Genomic DNA, 15,596 nt, shown 5'->3' on the forward strand with positions numbered 1-15,596 from the left:
TTGAAATGTCTGATAGAATTCCCCTGGGAAGCCATCTGGCCTTGGGCTTTTGTTTCTTGGGAGATTTTTGATGACTGCTTCAATTTCCTTAGTGGTTATAGGTCTGTTCAGGTTTTCTATTTCTTCCTGGTTCAGTTTTGGTAGTTGATACATCTCTAGGAATGCACCCATTTCTTCCAGGTTATCTAATTTGCTGGCATAGAATTGCTCATAATATGTTCTTATAATTGTTTGTATTTCTTTGGTGTTGGTTGTGATCTCTCCTCTTTCATTCATGATTTTGTCGATTTGGGTCATTTCTCTTTTCTTTTTGATCAGTCTGGCCAGGGGTTTATCAATCTTGTGAATTCTTTCAAAGAACCAGCTCCTAGTTTCGTTGATCTGTTCTACTGTTCTTTTGGTTTCTAGTTCATTGATTTCTGCTCTGATCTTTATTTCTCTTCTCCTGCTGGGTTTAGGCTTTATTTGCTGTTCTTTCTCCAGCTCCTTTAGGTGTAGGGTTAGGTTGTGTATTTGAGACCTTTCTTGTTTCTTGAGAAAGGCTTGTATTGCTATACACTTTCCTCTCAGGACTGCCTTTGCTGTATCCCAAAGATTTTGGACACTTGTGTTTTCATTTTCATTGGTTTCCATGAATTTTTTAAATTCTTCTTTAATTTCCTGGTTGACCCATTCATTCTTTAGTAGGATGCTCTTTAGCCTACATGTATTTGAGTTCTTTCCGACTTTCCTCTTGTGATTGAGTTCTAGTTTCAAAGCATTGTGGTCTGAAAATATGCAGGGAATGATCCCAATCTTTTGGTACCGGTTGAGACCTGATTTGTGACCTAGGATGTGATCAATTCTGGAGAATGTTCCATGGGCACTAGAAAAGAATGTGTATTCCGTTGCTTTGGGATGGAATGTTCTGAATATGTCTGTGAAGTCCATTTGGTCCAGCGTGTCATTTAAAGTCTTTATTTCCTTGTTGATCTTTCGCTTAGATGATCTGTCCATTTCAGTCGGGGGGGGGGGTGTTAAAGTCCCCCACTATTACTGTATTGTTGTCAATGTGTTTCTTTGCTTTTGTTATTAATTGCCTTATATAATTGGCTGCTCCCATGTTAGGGGCATAGATATTTACAACCGTTAGATCTTCTTGTTGGATAGACCCTTTAAGTAGGATATAGTGTCCTTTCTCATCTCTTATTACAGTCTTTGTTTTAAAATCTAGTTTGTCTGATATAAGGATTGCCACCCCAGCTTTCTTTTGGTGTCCATTAGCATGGTAAATGGTTTTCCACCCCCTCACTTTCGATCTGGGGGTGTCTTTGGATCTAAAATGAGTCTCTTGCAGACAGCATATTGATGGGTTTTTTAATCCAATCTGATAGCCTGTGTCTTTTGATTGGAGCATTGAGCCCATTTACATTCAGGGTAACTATTGAAAGGTATGAATTTAGTGCCATTGTATTGCCTGTAAGGTGACTGTTACTGTATGTTGTCTGTGTTCCTTTCTGATCTTTGCTGCTTTTAGGCTCTCTCTTTGCTTAGAGGACCCCTTTCAATATTTCTTGGAGGGCTGGTTTCGTGTTTGCAAATTCCTTTAGTTTTTGTTTGTTCTGGAAGCTTTTTATCTCTCCTGTTTTCAATGACAGCCTAGCTGGATATAGTATTCTTGGCTGCATATTTTTCTCGTTTAGTGCTCTGAAGATATCTTGCCAGTCCTTTCTGGCCTGCCAGGTCTCTGTAGATAGGTCTGTTGCCAATCTAATATTTTTACCATTGTAGGTTACATATCTCTTCTCCCGAGCTGCTTTCAGGATTTTCTCTTTGTCTCTGAGACTCGTAAGTTTTACTATTAGATGTCAGGGTGTTGACCTATTACTATTGATTTTGAGAGGGGTTCTCTGTGCCTCCTGGATTTTGATGCCTGTTTCCTTCCTCACATTAGGGAAGTTCTCTGCTATTATTTGCTCCAATATACCTTCTGCCCCTCTCTCTCTTTCTTCTTCTTCTGGGATCCCAATTATTCTAATGTTGTTTCGTCTTATCGTATCACTTATCTCTCGAATTCTGCCCTCGTGATCCTGTAGTTGTTTCTCCCTCTTTTTCTCAGCCTCTTTATTTTCCATCATTTGGTCTTCTATATCACTGATTCTCTCTTCTGCCTCATTTATCCTAGCAGTTAGTGCCCCCATTTTTTATTGCACCTCATCAATAGCCTTTTTGATTTCCACTTGGTTAGATTTTTGTTCTTTTATTTCTCCAGAAAGGGTTTCTCTAATAATTTCCACGCTTTTTTCAAGCCCAGCTAGTATCTTTAAAGTCATGATTCTGAACTCTAGGTCCGACATCGTACTAATGTCCGTATTGAGTAGGTCCCTGGCTGACGGTACTACCTCTTGTTCTTTTTGCTGAGGTGATTTTTTCGTCTTGTCATTTTGTCCAGAGGAGAATAGATGAATGAGAGAATAAAATGCTAACAGGTTTACAACGTCCCCAGCAAATATACTGTATACAAATCAGAAAAGACCTGAAACCAGGGGAAAAGAAAGGGAAAGAAAGAAAAAAGAAAGAGAAAAAAAAAAGGAAAAAAAAGATAAAAACAAAAACAGAACAATACAAAAAAAGCAGACTGTGATCAAATATGATCAGGCTAGTGCATAGATCAGTGCCACACACTAGATTTTGGGCGTATTTTGGTCTCTTAGAAAAAAGTGCCTCCTAAAATTTTAAAGGAAGAAAGACATATATGTACAAAATAAGGGTTGATACAATGGATAGAAGATGACTGTAAAGATGAAAATTATAAAAGATTTTATAAAAGGACTTGATAAGAAGTTGTTTGAAAAAAGAAAGAAGATTTAAAAAAAAAAAAGAAAAAAGGGAGAGAATGTGATCAGGCAGGAGACTAGAACAGAGCCATACACTAGTGATTTAGCATATATTTTGATCTGTTAGAAGAAACTATCTCAAAATTTTAAAGAGAGAACAACTTATATATATATATATGCCAAAAATAAGGGTAACTACTATGAAGGGATAAAATATGACTCTAAAAATGAAAAATAAAAAATGTTTTTTTTTAAAAAAGAGATTGATAAGATGTTGGTTGAAAAAGGGAAAAAGAAAAAAAAACAGTTAACAAAAATTAACTTTGATGAACTAATAAATCATGGTAAAAAAAAGCCATGAATTCTATGTGCAGTATTCCCCTAGCGCTGGAGTTCTCCCGTTCTCCTTGATCGGTAAACTTGGTCTTGGCTTGCTGGCTGTTCGGGCTGATCTTCTGGGGGAGGGGCCTGTTGCCGTGGTTCCCAAATGTCTTTGCCAGAGGCTGAATTGCCCCGCCCTTGTCGGTCCGGGCTAAGCAAGCTGCTCGGGTTTGATCTCAGGAGCTTTTGTTCCCTGCAAGCTCTCCGTACAGCCTCGGAGGACCAGGGTGAAAATGGTGGCCTCCCGATCTCCACCCGGAGGAGCTGAGAACTCGGGGCCCCGCTCCTCAGTGCGCCCCCAGAGAAAAGCAGTCACTCCCGTCTCCCCGGTCTCCGGCGCACTCCGTGCTCACCCGGCCTGTGACCGAGCGTTTCTATCTCTGGCACCCGACCCCGTGTGGAGTCTCCAAACCCAGCAGATCCCTGCGGTGCGTTCCCGCGCCACTCCTCCCCAGGAAGGAAGAGGAGTCTCCCCGGATCTGCCGTCTGTTGGGTCCCTGCTGGAGGAGCAGTGGCCCGACTGGGCCGCGGATCACAGTTTATGGCAACCCCGAGCTGAGAGCCCGCGCCTCGGCTCCGTCTCTGCAGCCGGCTTCCCCGCTCCGATCCCTGGGAGCTCTGGCACACTCAGGCACCCCCAGTCTTTCTGTGACCCCGAGGGTCCTGAGACCACACTGTCCCGGGAGGATTCCACCCCCCGCTTAGCCACTGCAGTGACGTCCCTCCGCGGAGCCGACTTCTCAAAGGTCCGATTTTGTGCTCCGTGGCTCTAGCACTTGCCAGAAGCGGCCGACGGAGGCCCCCTCCCCCGCCGTCTATCCTCCTGAATATCGCCTCGGATTCACTTCTCCGCACATCCTACCTTCCAGTAAGTGGTTGCTTCTCTGTTCAGATAGTTGTTGCTACTCTCCTCTTCGATCTCCTGTTGAGTTCGTAGGTGTTCAGAATGGTTTGATCCCTATTCGGCTGAATTCCTGAGACCAGACGAAATCCAGGTCTCCTACTCCTCCGCCATCTTGCTCCGCCCCCCGCCACCTGGTATTCCTTTAGACTGATGACCAGCCACGGGAAAATGACTTTTTAAAAAAATTGTGAAGTGCTGCTATGGGCGGGGTTGTGTGCCCCTCATATTCCTATGTTGAAGCCTTAAACCTTATAACCCAGAATGTCACTGGATTTGGAGACAGGATCTTTCAAGAGGTAATTAGGTGGAAATGAGGTCACTGGGGTGGGTCCTAATCCCATCTGACTGGTAAGGAGAGATAAGGACCCTGCACACAGAGGGGAGACCACGTGAGGTCACAGGGAGAAAGTGGCCACCAACAAACCAAGGAAAGGGGCCTCAGAGGAAACCAGTCCAGCCAACACCTCAACCTCAGACTTCCAGCCTCCAGAACTGGGGGGAAATAAGTTTTTGCTGTTTATGCCACCCAGTCTGTGGGACTTTGTTATGGCAGCCTCAACAGATTTATTCAAACTGCCTCTAAGCCCAGGCCTCGTGAAAATGCACATGCCCCAAATGACCGCCTAGCTTAGGAAAAGGCAACACAGACGGGAAAAGTGCTACTTGAGTGTTCAATATTAGGTGAAATATGATGCTCTCCAGAAGCACAAGAATCTCTAAAATGTATGCACCTAATAATGCTTCCAGGAGCTGGGACGTGCAAATGGTTGCTCGTCCCACCCACGCAGAGCCCTGGCCAAGGGGGTATTTCGGCGTGACTTCCTTCTTTTATTCAAAGTCCACGATGCCAAAGCGCTCCTGGTGATTATTTTTATTGAACACTTTGCTCTTCGCCCTTCTGCAAAATATTTTCCTATTTCCCTGTATTAAGATGTGGTGCATTTTAATAGCCCCAGGTCTGTTGCCACGGGTTGGGAGGCTTAGCTCATTCCCAACCTTTTAATGAAGAAACCCAGGTTACAGGCCCCAGTCCAAAAAGGAGGGGGTCCTGCAATGCCAGGACCTGCATATTTTCCAGGCCCCAGACAACTCTCAGTTAGGCCAGGAGAAGACTTTGAAGTGTCCCCTCACCAACCAGTTACAGAAGGGGAAAAAAAAGAGTCTAATTGCTAAAACCACATGCCAAGACATTAAATTTACATTAAAAATTGTGGAGTTATTCTTTCTTCTTTAGAGATCTTGCTGATCAAAAGTTAAAGTTACTAAGAAACATCTCACAACAATACTAAACATGCGATTTTAGAGACCTGATTACAAAGAAACATTCAGAATTTCTTCTAGGAGCTACCTGACTCCTGGTAGATTTCAGCTGACTAAATTCGACTCTAAGTATTGGTGACAGAAGGAGCATCTCCTTCGAGGAAGACTCTGAAAGTTAGAAGATATGGAAGAAGAAAGAAGTGATTGTCACAGGAGTTTGGAAGCTGTTTAAATAAGTCCTCTCTGCCTCCCTAGGATTAGGCTACTGCAAGGAATTTCAGTGCCAAGGAAATGTAGCAGTTGGGAGTTGAACACCCGCGGTTGGGCTTACAGAGAGAACAGGCAGCTGTCTTCTGAGAGGGGATTTCTCCCTGCACAGTGCCCTCCCCGGGTACCCTACCTATTGAAAAATAGAATCCTCCAAAGATCAACCACCATGAAAATCCACCTAGCAGTTTCATTACCCAGCTAGAGAATCTGTCCCCAGTGAAATGCAAACGCATGAGCAGGAGTAACACACTGTGGATTGTTGGATGCCTGGGTGCTCAGAGTTGTATTCAATCTTTTCCCAGAGGTGCCTAAGGAGGATGTTTAACTGGGAAAACAGGGGAGAGCCCAAGGTTAAAAGGGGACAATGGGATACCTGGAGGACAAATGAGGGTGTCCCGAGGAGGGACAAAGGTATCGGGGAACACATGGACTCCATTCTGGTTCTGAATGGGCAAGCCCCACGGGGTGCTAATCTGGGGGTCAGGCACGTGGGAACCCTGAGTCAGAAGAGGCAAATCCTCTCCCCCAAAATCAGTTCAGTCTCCATAGGAGGACACTACCCAGCCAGTTAGTAGCATAACCAAGAAGGAATTCGAGATGTTAGACTAAGATAAAAACAAATAAATGCTGCCAATGGGCTGGTGATGGCAACTCATGCAAACCTATAACCCACTGAACACTAGGTCTGCCTTGGTTTCATTTTGCAAAACATGGCTTGTAAGTTAAAATTATTCCTGCCGGCAAGTTCTCCTATTGTAAAAGAACAGGACATTAAGGAAAAATCTGTTTCTAACTAGAGTTTCTTATAGCTTATGCTTTCCTGACTCAAGTCCCCATTCACTTACTCCCTCAACAAGCTTTGGAAAGGCTTACAGAAAATAAACAGGTGCCACTTCATAACTAAATAATTCACCAAATTAAATCCACCTCTTTCTCTACCAGAAAATAATGCCTATTCCTGTTCCTTCCACAGATACACAGAATTATAGACGATTCTCCATCTGCCATGCTAATGGGTCAATGGAAAAAACAAAACAAACAAACAAAAACCCTCAATCTTGAAGCAGAGTTTCAACATCCTCCCTCAGAACAAACAACAGACTGAAATGGGCGGCTAACAATTAGTAAAAGAATGGACTGATTCACTTTTTACTACCCTTCTTGAACCTAGAGGGAGTGCTAGTAAAAAAAATAAAATAAAAGTCTAACCGGGCAGCTGAATGGAGAAGGTTGGGGCAAACAAAACAAAACAAAACAAAACAAACCCAAGATCTAGATGAACTTCAGGGTCATGGAGCCACCTGAAGTGTGATGGATGTTATAGACCTTTGGCTTCTAAAAACACATATTATTTTGCATAAAATGTCAAGAGATACATGAACCCTTTGGTGTCCATTCATGGACCCCCAGATGTATAGAATCTCTGGCCTAATTTCTAGAATTTACTCAACAATATAATCGCCCACTGAGAGGTACCTATAAAAAGGCTCTCTGCCACATTCTTTATAAAAGCCTATTACTGGAAACAACCTAGAGCTCCATCAAGAGGGGACTAATTAAGTAAGATCATGGCCAGTAACAAGAATGGGATGAATCTATGAGCACCCCAGGAAACAAAGGCCAAAAATGTGTTTTTACTGAAAAACACAAGGTAAGAAACATTGGGCCAAGCACAACTGTATAAACATATTATTTCTGAAAGGGCACACAAGGAACTAGAAACAGTGTGTGTGCCTGAGATGGAAGCCTGGGGCTATAAAGGGCTTGAAGTTGGCAGAAAAATTACTTTTCTATTTTTAATCCATGTTATTACTTTTTTAATTAAAAGAAAACCAGTTGGAGAGAGATAAATAAGTAGCTGAATGGAGAGAGAGAGAGAGAGAGAGAGAGAGAGACTGATGGTTTAAAAAAATAAACTTCTGGTCTAGCTAAGTCCCAAAATATCCCCAGCCTTGAAAACAGTTGATATCGTAAAACATTTGGCACCAAGACATAAATAGGAAAGTATCTCATAAATGCTTTCCCCAGCCCAGTGGGGCTGCCGCCGCCACTCAGAGCAGCTAAACCCCCTCTCCGACAGTGTGGCTTTCCTGGCTTTTCCTCTCGCCGAACCAATTATGGAACATTTTAACAGCAGCACCAATATTATTTTTTAAAGGCCGATGTTATTCACTAAATAGCCATTAAACTGATCTCCTTGCTCCATTTACAGCCAGCTTAAGGGCAAATCCAGATAGCACAAAGAATGCATCCGGCTCGATCTGCATGCAGCAAGTCAGCAAATAGCCATTATCAGCTTTAGAGTCTTCAACTGCCTGACCCCCCGCCCAGGGGTGGCCAGGTGAGCAGAAGAGCGACCTTTCTGGAGATCGCTGGGCTCCCTCAGGCTCGGCAAACCATCTCTGTGCTCTCACAAGGGATCTTCGCCTTACATCTGACCAGTTAGCAAGGGCGACCGAGGGTAGCCTGGTCACAGGTTGGGCCTAGGAGTGTGTTCCTCAGCAGAAGACAGGACTGCATCTCCCTCCCACACAGCCCCCCACTCACCGCTGAGATCCAATAGTCCCGGGAGCCTCTCCTGCAGAGCCAGCTCTCACTGACCCTATGTTCTCCTGGCCCCACTGGATAGGGTCTATCCAAGGGACTGCCACTGTTCACCCTCTTTGATTGACAGGCTCTGAATCCCCCCACTGTGGCCTTGAAGATAAAAAAAAAAAAAAGGATAGAACAAAATCTGGCCAACTTTTTCACCCAAGAGAAGGCTCAGAATCAGAACTTTTATGAGGTCTTCAGAAGGGTCTGCAGAATAGCATCATATAGCTAGTAAGGGCTGACAAAAGCCTTCTGTCTCTGTGTCCCCATGGTTCGGCATGACAAATGACAAGCTTTCCTGGAGGAACTATCCTCCAGACCCTGACTCTCCAACAGAAGGGGAACAGCAGAAAACACCTAAGTCGCTCTGATTCGAGTATGAATGGCACGTGTGATTGGAGGCCGGGGGCAGGATGTTCGTGCTAACCCTCTCAGCTGATATTCGACGAGTCTGCACTTGGTGATAACGTCTCACCGAGGAAGTTGTCAGAGGCGGTGAGGATCAACCCAAGTGGGGAAGATACTTGAGTTCTGCACGAATAATTCGTCCCGGACATGGTGGGAACACAGATCAGTGAGAACGGGCATGGCTGTAACTTCAGCACATTTACTCCCCCTGAGGGTCTAGAGATCGCCTGACCCTACACGTGGTAAAAAGATCAAATTCAAATGCCAGCACAGAAACGTGAAGGACTCTCCTCCCTTGAATCACTAATGCGAAAGACAGTGACCAGGAGCCGGTCTGTTTCTCCCCGATTCGTCAAGAGAGAACCTTGTGCAAGGGAGGAGGCTTCCCATTCTCAGCATCTTTTCTGTGGTTTTAGCCCCAAGTCCGTGGTCTATGGAAGAAGTGGGGAGGGCAGGGGGCATACATTTCACAGCCTGGGACTTCAATCAATTCAAAGGGAAAGAGAGGCACCTACCGCTCCTCGTGCTAACTGGCCCTTCAATTAGCCAAATGCCCTGAATGAGCACGCAATGATGAGACAAGGAGGGACAGTCTTCCCCAGAGACTGGAAAACCATGTACCCCTTCCAGTGCACCCTCCACTCCTTGTCAGTGGGCCACAGCCCGGTTGCACCTTCCCGGCATTTAGCAACTGTGAGGTGCTCCCTCTCGGGGAGGGTGTTCCCTCTACCTTAAGAGAAAAGGTGTTTGGGGGTTTTCTGGCTCCCAACTGAATCAGTGAGAGAAAGCTAGTTTCCCAGGTGCATCAAAAAGAGGAAAGTCGTGTGGATGCAAAGGAGCATTCACGGTCCATCAGACAGCAGGAGATGGAGGGACAAACACCAGGTGCTGTAACCCAAATCAGCCCAGTGCCACCAGAGGGGTCCCGGTGCACTTGGCCCAGCTGGGAAGACAAAGAGAAGGCCCTATGAGCTCCTGTGTGGTAAGCAGGTGGTTTGGAGAGCAACAGGGAAGGAAGGCACGGGGCCAGACACCGGTTCAGCCCTGTGCCACGGTGGGGTAAGTCACATGTATGGACAGGACAGAACACGGGCCTGTGCCTTGTCCTTCCTCTGCCACCAGGCCCGAGCCTAGGCTGCCTGACCCAGCCCAGGGTCTGCAGGGAGCTTGCCTGAAATAAGCCCAGCTCTACCTATCCGGATGGAAAGTTCACTCTCTGGGAAGAGCAGCCTGGGACCCTCAGTGTCAGACTTCTTCATCGATGCAGGGGCGAAGTTCAGTGCCAGGGCCGTCGGGGGGTCTTCTGCGGCACCCTGAAACAAGAAGCAGTGACGTCACTGTAACACCCCCACCACCTTCACTCCCCAGATTCCTCCAGCTCAGAGCCGCCTGGGCAGCCGGCCGGTCTCTCCCAAAAGCGCCGGGGTTGGGCTCACAAGGAAGACGACAAGCTTTCTGGTTGTAGAGCTTCTGGGGTGACAAAAACCCTGGGATCTGAGGATCGATCGATGCTGATCCTAGAAATGGGAAGAACACATATTGGGAAAGAGGGGGGCCCCCAGTCCACGCTTCATCACCGCAGGGCAAAGGGCACAAGGGACTCAACTCCCGAACTGTCCCAAGAAGGCTACGTGGCAGGTTCTCTCAGATGGCAGCCTTGCTGCATACAGGAACAAGGTCAACATTTTTAGGAACTGGCCACCTTCCCGTTTCTCATGAGATCCAAAGGAGAAGCAACCCAAACAAAAGCACCTCAAAAGAAGGAAACAGCGACAAGTCACGGGGACCCAACATATTTGGAGTTAAGTCCAGACGGACTTTAAAACAGCCATGTCACCCTGGAGCTAGTTAATGTGACCGTCTCTACACTAACCAGGCAAAATCTCAATTTCAATCCGCGATGTTTATTTAATACTTATAGACCGCCAACTTTGTGGCTCCTTGGTGAACAAAACTAAGTCATAGCTTCTCATGAAGCCTACATTCCAGTAGGAACAGATAAATGAATCCGTAATGGGGCCGAGCTTCTCTTCCAAAGGCATCTGTGGAAACCCCCCAACCCTGCTGATGGCTTACAAATGCACAGGATCCCGATGGGGATGAGGAACACGGGTAAGCACCCCCAAAAGGGCTTCCATCCTTCACCTTCACCCAAACACACTGATGCTAGTCGCTAAGGGAAGGTGAGTAGAATCATCTTGGTGGGAAAAAAAAAAAAAAAAAAAACAAGATATTTTTTTGAAATCCAGGCAAAAATAGTTCCAAACAGAAGTTTCCATTTAAAGTATGTGCCTCTAATATGGGAGAGGAGAAGACTGATGATCTGATCATTGAAATGCATCCATTTATAAGCAAGGACTAAAAGTCTTGGCTAGGCTGCTTTCATGAAGGAATCTCATCAAAGTTATGCCTGGCTGTGTCTTACACACACACACACACACAAAGCATGCACAAGTTGCCTTCTTGTTTACCAATGTCAGTGTGGATCAGAAGCAGAAAGAGAATCTAATAATTCAGATATTTTAATTCATTATTTCTTTCTGATGACATGCTGAAAATGAAAACATAAGCCCTTCCTCTCATATCTTCCCATTTGTCCAATAGATCAATATTGTCCTAATCACTTTACTGGCAACGTTCTCCATAACACACTTTAAATAAGGATAGTGACACCTCATTGAACCTTGTTGTTTGAAGGTGGGGTTGGGGGGGGAAAGCCTCGTGGCTCTGTTTGAGCTTCCCTCGTTCCGGTGGTCGGGTCCCTTTGTGGAGTGCCAGGGGCTGCAGGATCTCCCCTGCTCTGTCCCTGGGAGGAGCACCGAGAGAGGCGGCCTGTCACACCATATCACACTCGAGGTTGGCAGTACAGATGGGCAGGATCGTGAGGACAGAAGGGACTTGGAGAGGGCCAGTCTCTCCCCCGTAGAAAGTCCCTGTCGGCACCCCCGGGTGACAGCTGGTGTCTGCGCTGCGCCGTGGACCAGAGCCACAGCTCTTTGTTTGTTTATGTGCTTTAATTATTTCTCATTCTCTGCCTCACGCTGACATTGGAGGAATTACTACAGCAATAAAGGATGTGTTTCACCACAAGAATGTGCCAGCTGACTTTCCTTCCTTCATCTTCCTTCATAATGTGATTTTTTTTTTAAGATTTTATTTATTTATTTGACAGAGGGAGACACAGGGAGAGAGGGAACACAAGCAGGGGGAGTGGGAGAGGGAGAAGCAGGCTTCCCGCTGAGCAGGGAGCCCGATGTGGGGCTCGATCCCAGGACCCCGGGACCACGACCTGAGCCGAAGGCAGACGCTTAACGACTGAGCCACCCAGGTGCCCCAATAATGTGATTTTTTTATAATGTGATTGATGCATAACTGGGGAAAGGATATGGAAAGAGGACCACTTCATTACAGCAGGAACACCACAGCATTCAGATGCCCAACGCTGCTCACTTGGCCCATTTAGCAAGGTGCGGCTTGGAGAGACCTGGTTTTCACTGAGAACAGTAGTTTTCAGCCTGTGTGATTTTGCCCCCTCCTCCCGTCCAGGGGACACTGGCAATGGGCACATTTTTGTGCAGGGAGTGGGGGAAAGGAATGGTCTTGGCATCTAATGGGCAGAAGCCAGGGGAACTGCTAAACATCCTAACTGCACAGGACAGCCCCCCCCCGCCCCAAAGAATGGTGCAGCCAAATGTCACCGGGCTGAAGCTGAGTAACACTGCTTTCGAACGATTTAGGATGGTCAGGGCCCCAAAGCTCCTCATGTTGTTGGTAATGCTGGAAACTCATAAACTCACAGACCCTCTTTTTACTGTGAAGGTTAAGAATTTTGCCACTTTTTCTAGGAAGCCTGCCTGCCTTCGTGTATCTGGCAAATTCTTATGAAGCAGCAACTGTGTCCCAGAGCTGTGCCAGGTTATGGCAACACAAAGTTAGCCAAGTACCCTGTCCTCATGAATCTTGAGTTCTCCTTCCAGAGACAGACAACAAAATAACAATAAATGCAGAACAGAGTGCCAGGAAGTAATAACGCAAGAAGACACAGGAGTCCCAGTCAGCAGAGCAGGATGCGCCCTGGGTTTCGGTGTCGGGCGAGGCTTTGTTCCAGCACCTGACAGGTGTTGCTAGCCGGCTGGGAAATGTTAAGGATGGAGCCCTCCCCTCCAGGTAAGACGCTGAGGGAGGCCTCTCTGAGACCGTGGCGTTTGAGCAAAGACCTGGATGTCAGGGAAGAAGCCACAATGATTTCTGAAGACCGTGTTTCCGGCAAGGCCCAAGAGGCAAGCATCCCCCTGCCCCACCATCTCCTTTCACCATTTTATCCCACCTCCAATTCACTTAGAAGCTGTCCTTCTAGGGCGCCTGGGTGGCTCAGATGGTTAAGCGTCTGCCTTCGGCTCAGGTCATGATCCCAGGGTCCTGGGATCGAGTCCCGCATCAGGCTCCCTGCTCCTTGGGAGCCTGCTTCTCCCTCTGCCTCTCTCTCTCTCTGTCTGTCTCTCATGAATAAATAAATAAAATCTTTACATAAAAAAAAAAAAAAGAAGCTGTCCTTCTAAAAGCTAGACAAGGACCCAGCACATCCCACCTAGCCCGGCCCCCTCCCGTGCGCCCCACCCCACACCCCACCTGGGGCCACGGGGCAGCAAGAAAGCTGCAGGGCGCACCCACAGGGTGAAGCCCAGCACTGCTTCTGCACCCCATGCCTGGCAACGCTCCCTACATGTCTCTGCACCCCATGCCTGGCAACGCTCCCTACATGTCTCTGAGCCCGACACAGCCGGCTTCCCAGCACTCCTTCCACATTCCCTTCTGGGATTCTCAACGTCCCCCACCCTCCCCACTCAACCGCTGATGAGGACAACAGAAATAGAAATACATCCCTCAGAATTTCAGGGAATGGCTCCCATGGGAGATGCCAATGCTGCTTTGTTGGCTTGATCATAATGCCCATGGCAGTGGGGGAAGAGTCAGGAAGCACCTGCAGGGGTGACCTGCAGAGTTGACCCCACCCCTCGCTCCCTGGAGCCCCGGCTGCTCCCCGAGCCCACAGACTGCAGGTGGAGGGGGCGCTACCTTGAACACAGCCTTGCTCTGTCTGCCAGTGACCAAGACCCTGGGGAGAAATTCCTTCTCTACATCTTCCTCTTGCTTTGCTGATGGCAAAACAGCCCTCTTTACTTGTTATTACTGCCTTACATTTCTGGGGCTTTTCTGTTCTTTTGTAATCTTCTACAAAGCTTTTGCATTCATGCTCCCCACTTGATCCTTGCTGGCCCCGGCGAGGACAGCAAGGTGAGAGCATGATCCCTTCCAGAGCAGACATCTGACTAATGCAAGCGGCTCCTGACTCTCCATCGCAGCCCTGAGAGCCGGCTCAGCCGCCCGTCGGTCGGGGTAGGGTCTGGCAGTTTCGGGTGGGCTCCTGCATTGCTGTGGCACCAAACTGTTAAGGTGCCAGACATGAGGCTCCTTCTCAAAGTGCAAATCTTGATTTTCTTCAGCACCACCCCCTCCCCCCAAGCCCTCCTCCGGGCCCTTTCCCCCATCCCCACCCACCCCGCCAAAATCCAGCATGGTCCTGAAAGCAGGGAGGGGGCTGCTGGGAGGCACCAGGCAACACCACCCAGGACCACCGAACTTGAGATTGCTGTCTTCTTGCAACAGAATTATTATTAATTATTATTATTATTATTAATGGCTCAGAGCAAGTATCTGGTTCAGAACAAACACAGCCATTTCCACCCACTCTGGAAGGGCTGCACAAAGGGGCAGGAAATGGAGAATAATTAACACTTTCCAGAAGCCAAAGAGAAGGAATGGAGAGGAAAGGGAAGAAGGAAGAAATAAAATGGGGGGGGCAAAAGAAAGCAGCCCCCCAGGAAAGTAGCCTGCCCTTTCCATGAAAACAGAAAGGCTTCAGAAAATAATACATATATCGCCTCTAAGAAATACAACCCAGGCGCCGCTCATCGGGGTTTGCTGCTCACTGAAGTTTCTAGAGCCCCAAAGAAATGAGTCCCACAAGGAAAAGCCTAGAGAACAGCCAGGGGGATGCAGCCATGTCCGGATGAAGAAGTCTGTAAGGGCAAATGGAAGCCCCCTGCCAAAGCACAGCTGGACACGGGTCACTAGGAGCCAAAGCGCTGCAGGCCCCAAAACTCATCACAAGCAGTTCGATGCATTTGCTCCAAGTCCCAGTGGCCGACTTCCACGTGTCCACCTGCCTCTGGCTCTTCTCCCGCTAGGATGTCAACTGCTACGAACACCTGCCGGGGAGGGCAGAGCAGACCAGCCTCTGATACTCATGGGCGCGCTGCCTGCCACGGTCGTTCAGGCTGGGGGAGTCCTGGGATGACTCTGAGCTCCCCCCACCCCACAGAGTGCGGGCTCTTGAACTGAGGTTGGCCAGCAAGTCAGAGCTGTCTAATGAGGGATGGAGGGAAAGGTCAGAGGATTAACGGGGGCCCCTGCCAGCCACCCAGCCACAGATAAAGCGAGGCAGTGTTACACCCCAGTGGGGAGGGAACGAGGGTCCAAGCGGGGCCGCGGCCCCTCCCCTGGGGGACTCGGGGCAAGCTGATGCTCGGGAACGTGCCCAGAGCCCCTGGGGGCTGTGCCTCCTCCCCTGCGCCCAGCCTCTGCCTCCCAGTAACCCCACTTAACCCAGACACATAAGGTGACATTAAATAATTGATGCTGTTTTTATTACCAGGAAATTGCAATAATAATGACACTCGTAACACAATCTTAAATTATTCCACATAATGGAAAGAAAATTAAATGTCGCCCCTGATCACTGGCCAGAATAGGGATGACACTTACATAATAGACGACCTTCTCTCCCAGGGAGCCCGGCAGCAGCCTGCTGCCCAGGGCCGGGCTGGCCCCAAAGCCAACAGGGACACTGAACAGTGTAGATACGGAGGCAGAGGGTACAATCCTGCCTCTGGCTCTCTCAGGCA

At 47.7% G+C, this 15,596-nt stretch overlaps 1 protein-coding gene across 4 annotated transcripts in view; it reads right to left on the reverse strand.

Annotated features, from left to right (window-relative positions):
• The window catches only part of SLC39A11 (solute carrier family 39 member 11), a 331,048-nt gene that overhangs the window by 222,773 nt on the left and 92,679 nt on the right, over positions 1–15,596 (reverse strand). For 3 of the 4 annotated variants that reach the window (XM_027626245.1, XM_027626246.1, XM_027626249.2), the window contains exon 5: positions 9,803–9,944. In XM_027626245.1, the coding sequence (XP_027482046.1) occupies positions 9,803–9,944 (142 nt within the window). The remainder of the gene's footprint in view (positions 1–9,802; positions 9,945–15,596) is intronic. The other variant, XM_027626247.1, reaches the window with a different exon arrangement.

This window comes from Zalophus californianus, chromosome 16 (genome assembly GCF_009762305.2).
Source record: "Zalophus californianus isolate mZalCal1 chromosome 16, mZalCal1.pri.v2, whole genome shotgun sequence".
NCBI classification, from domain to species: domain Eukaryota; kingdom Metazoa; phylum Chordata; class Mammalia; order Carnivora; family Otariidae; genus Zalophus; species Zalophus californianus.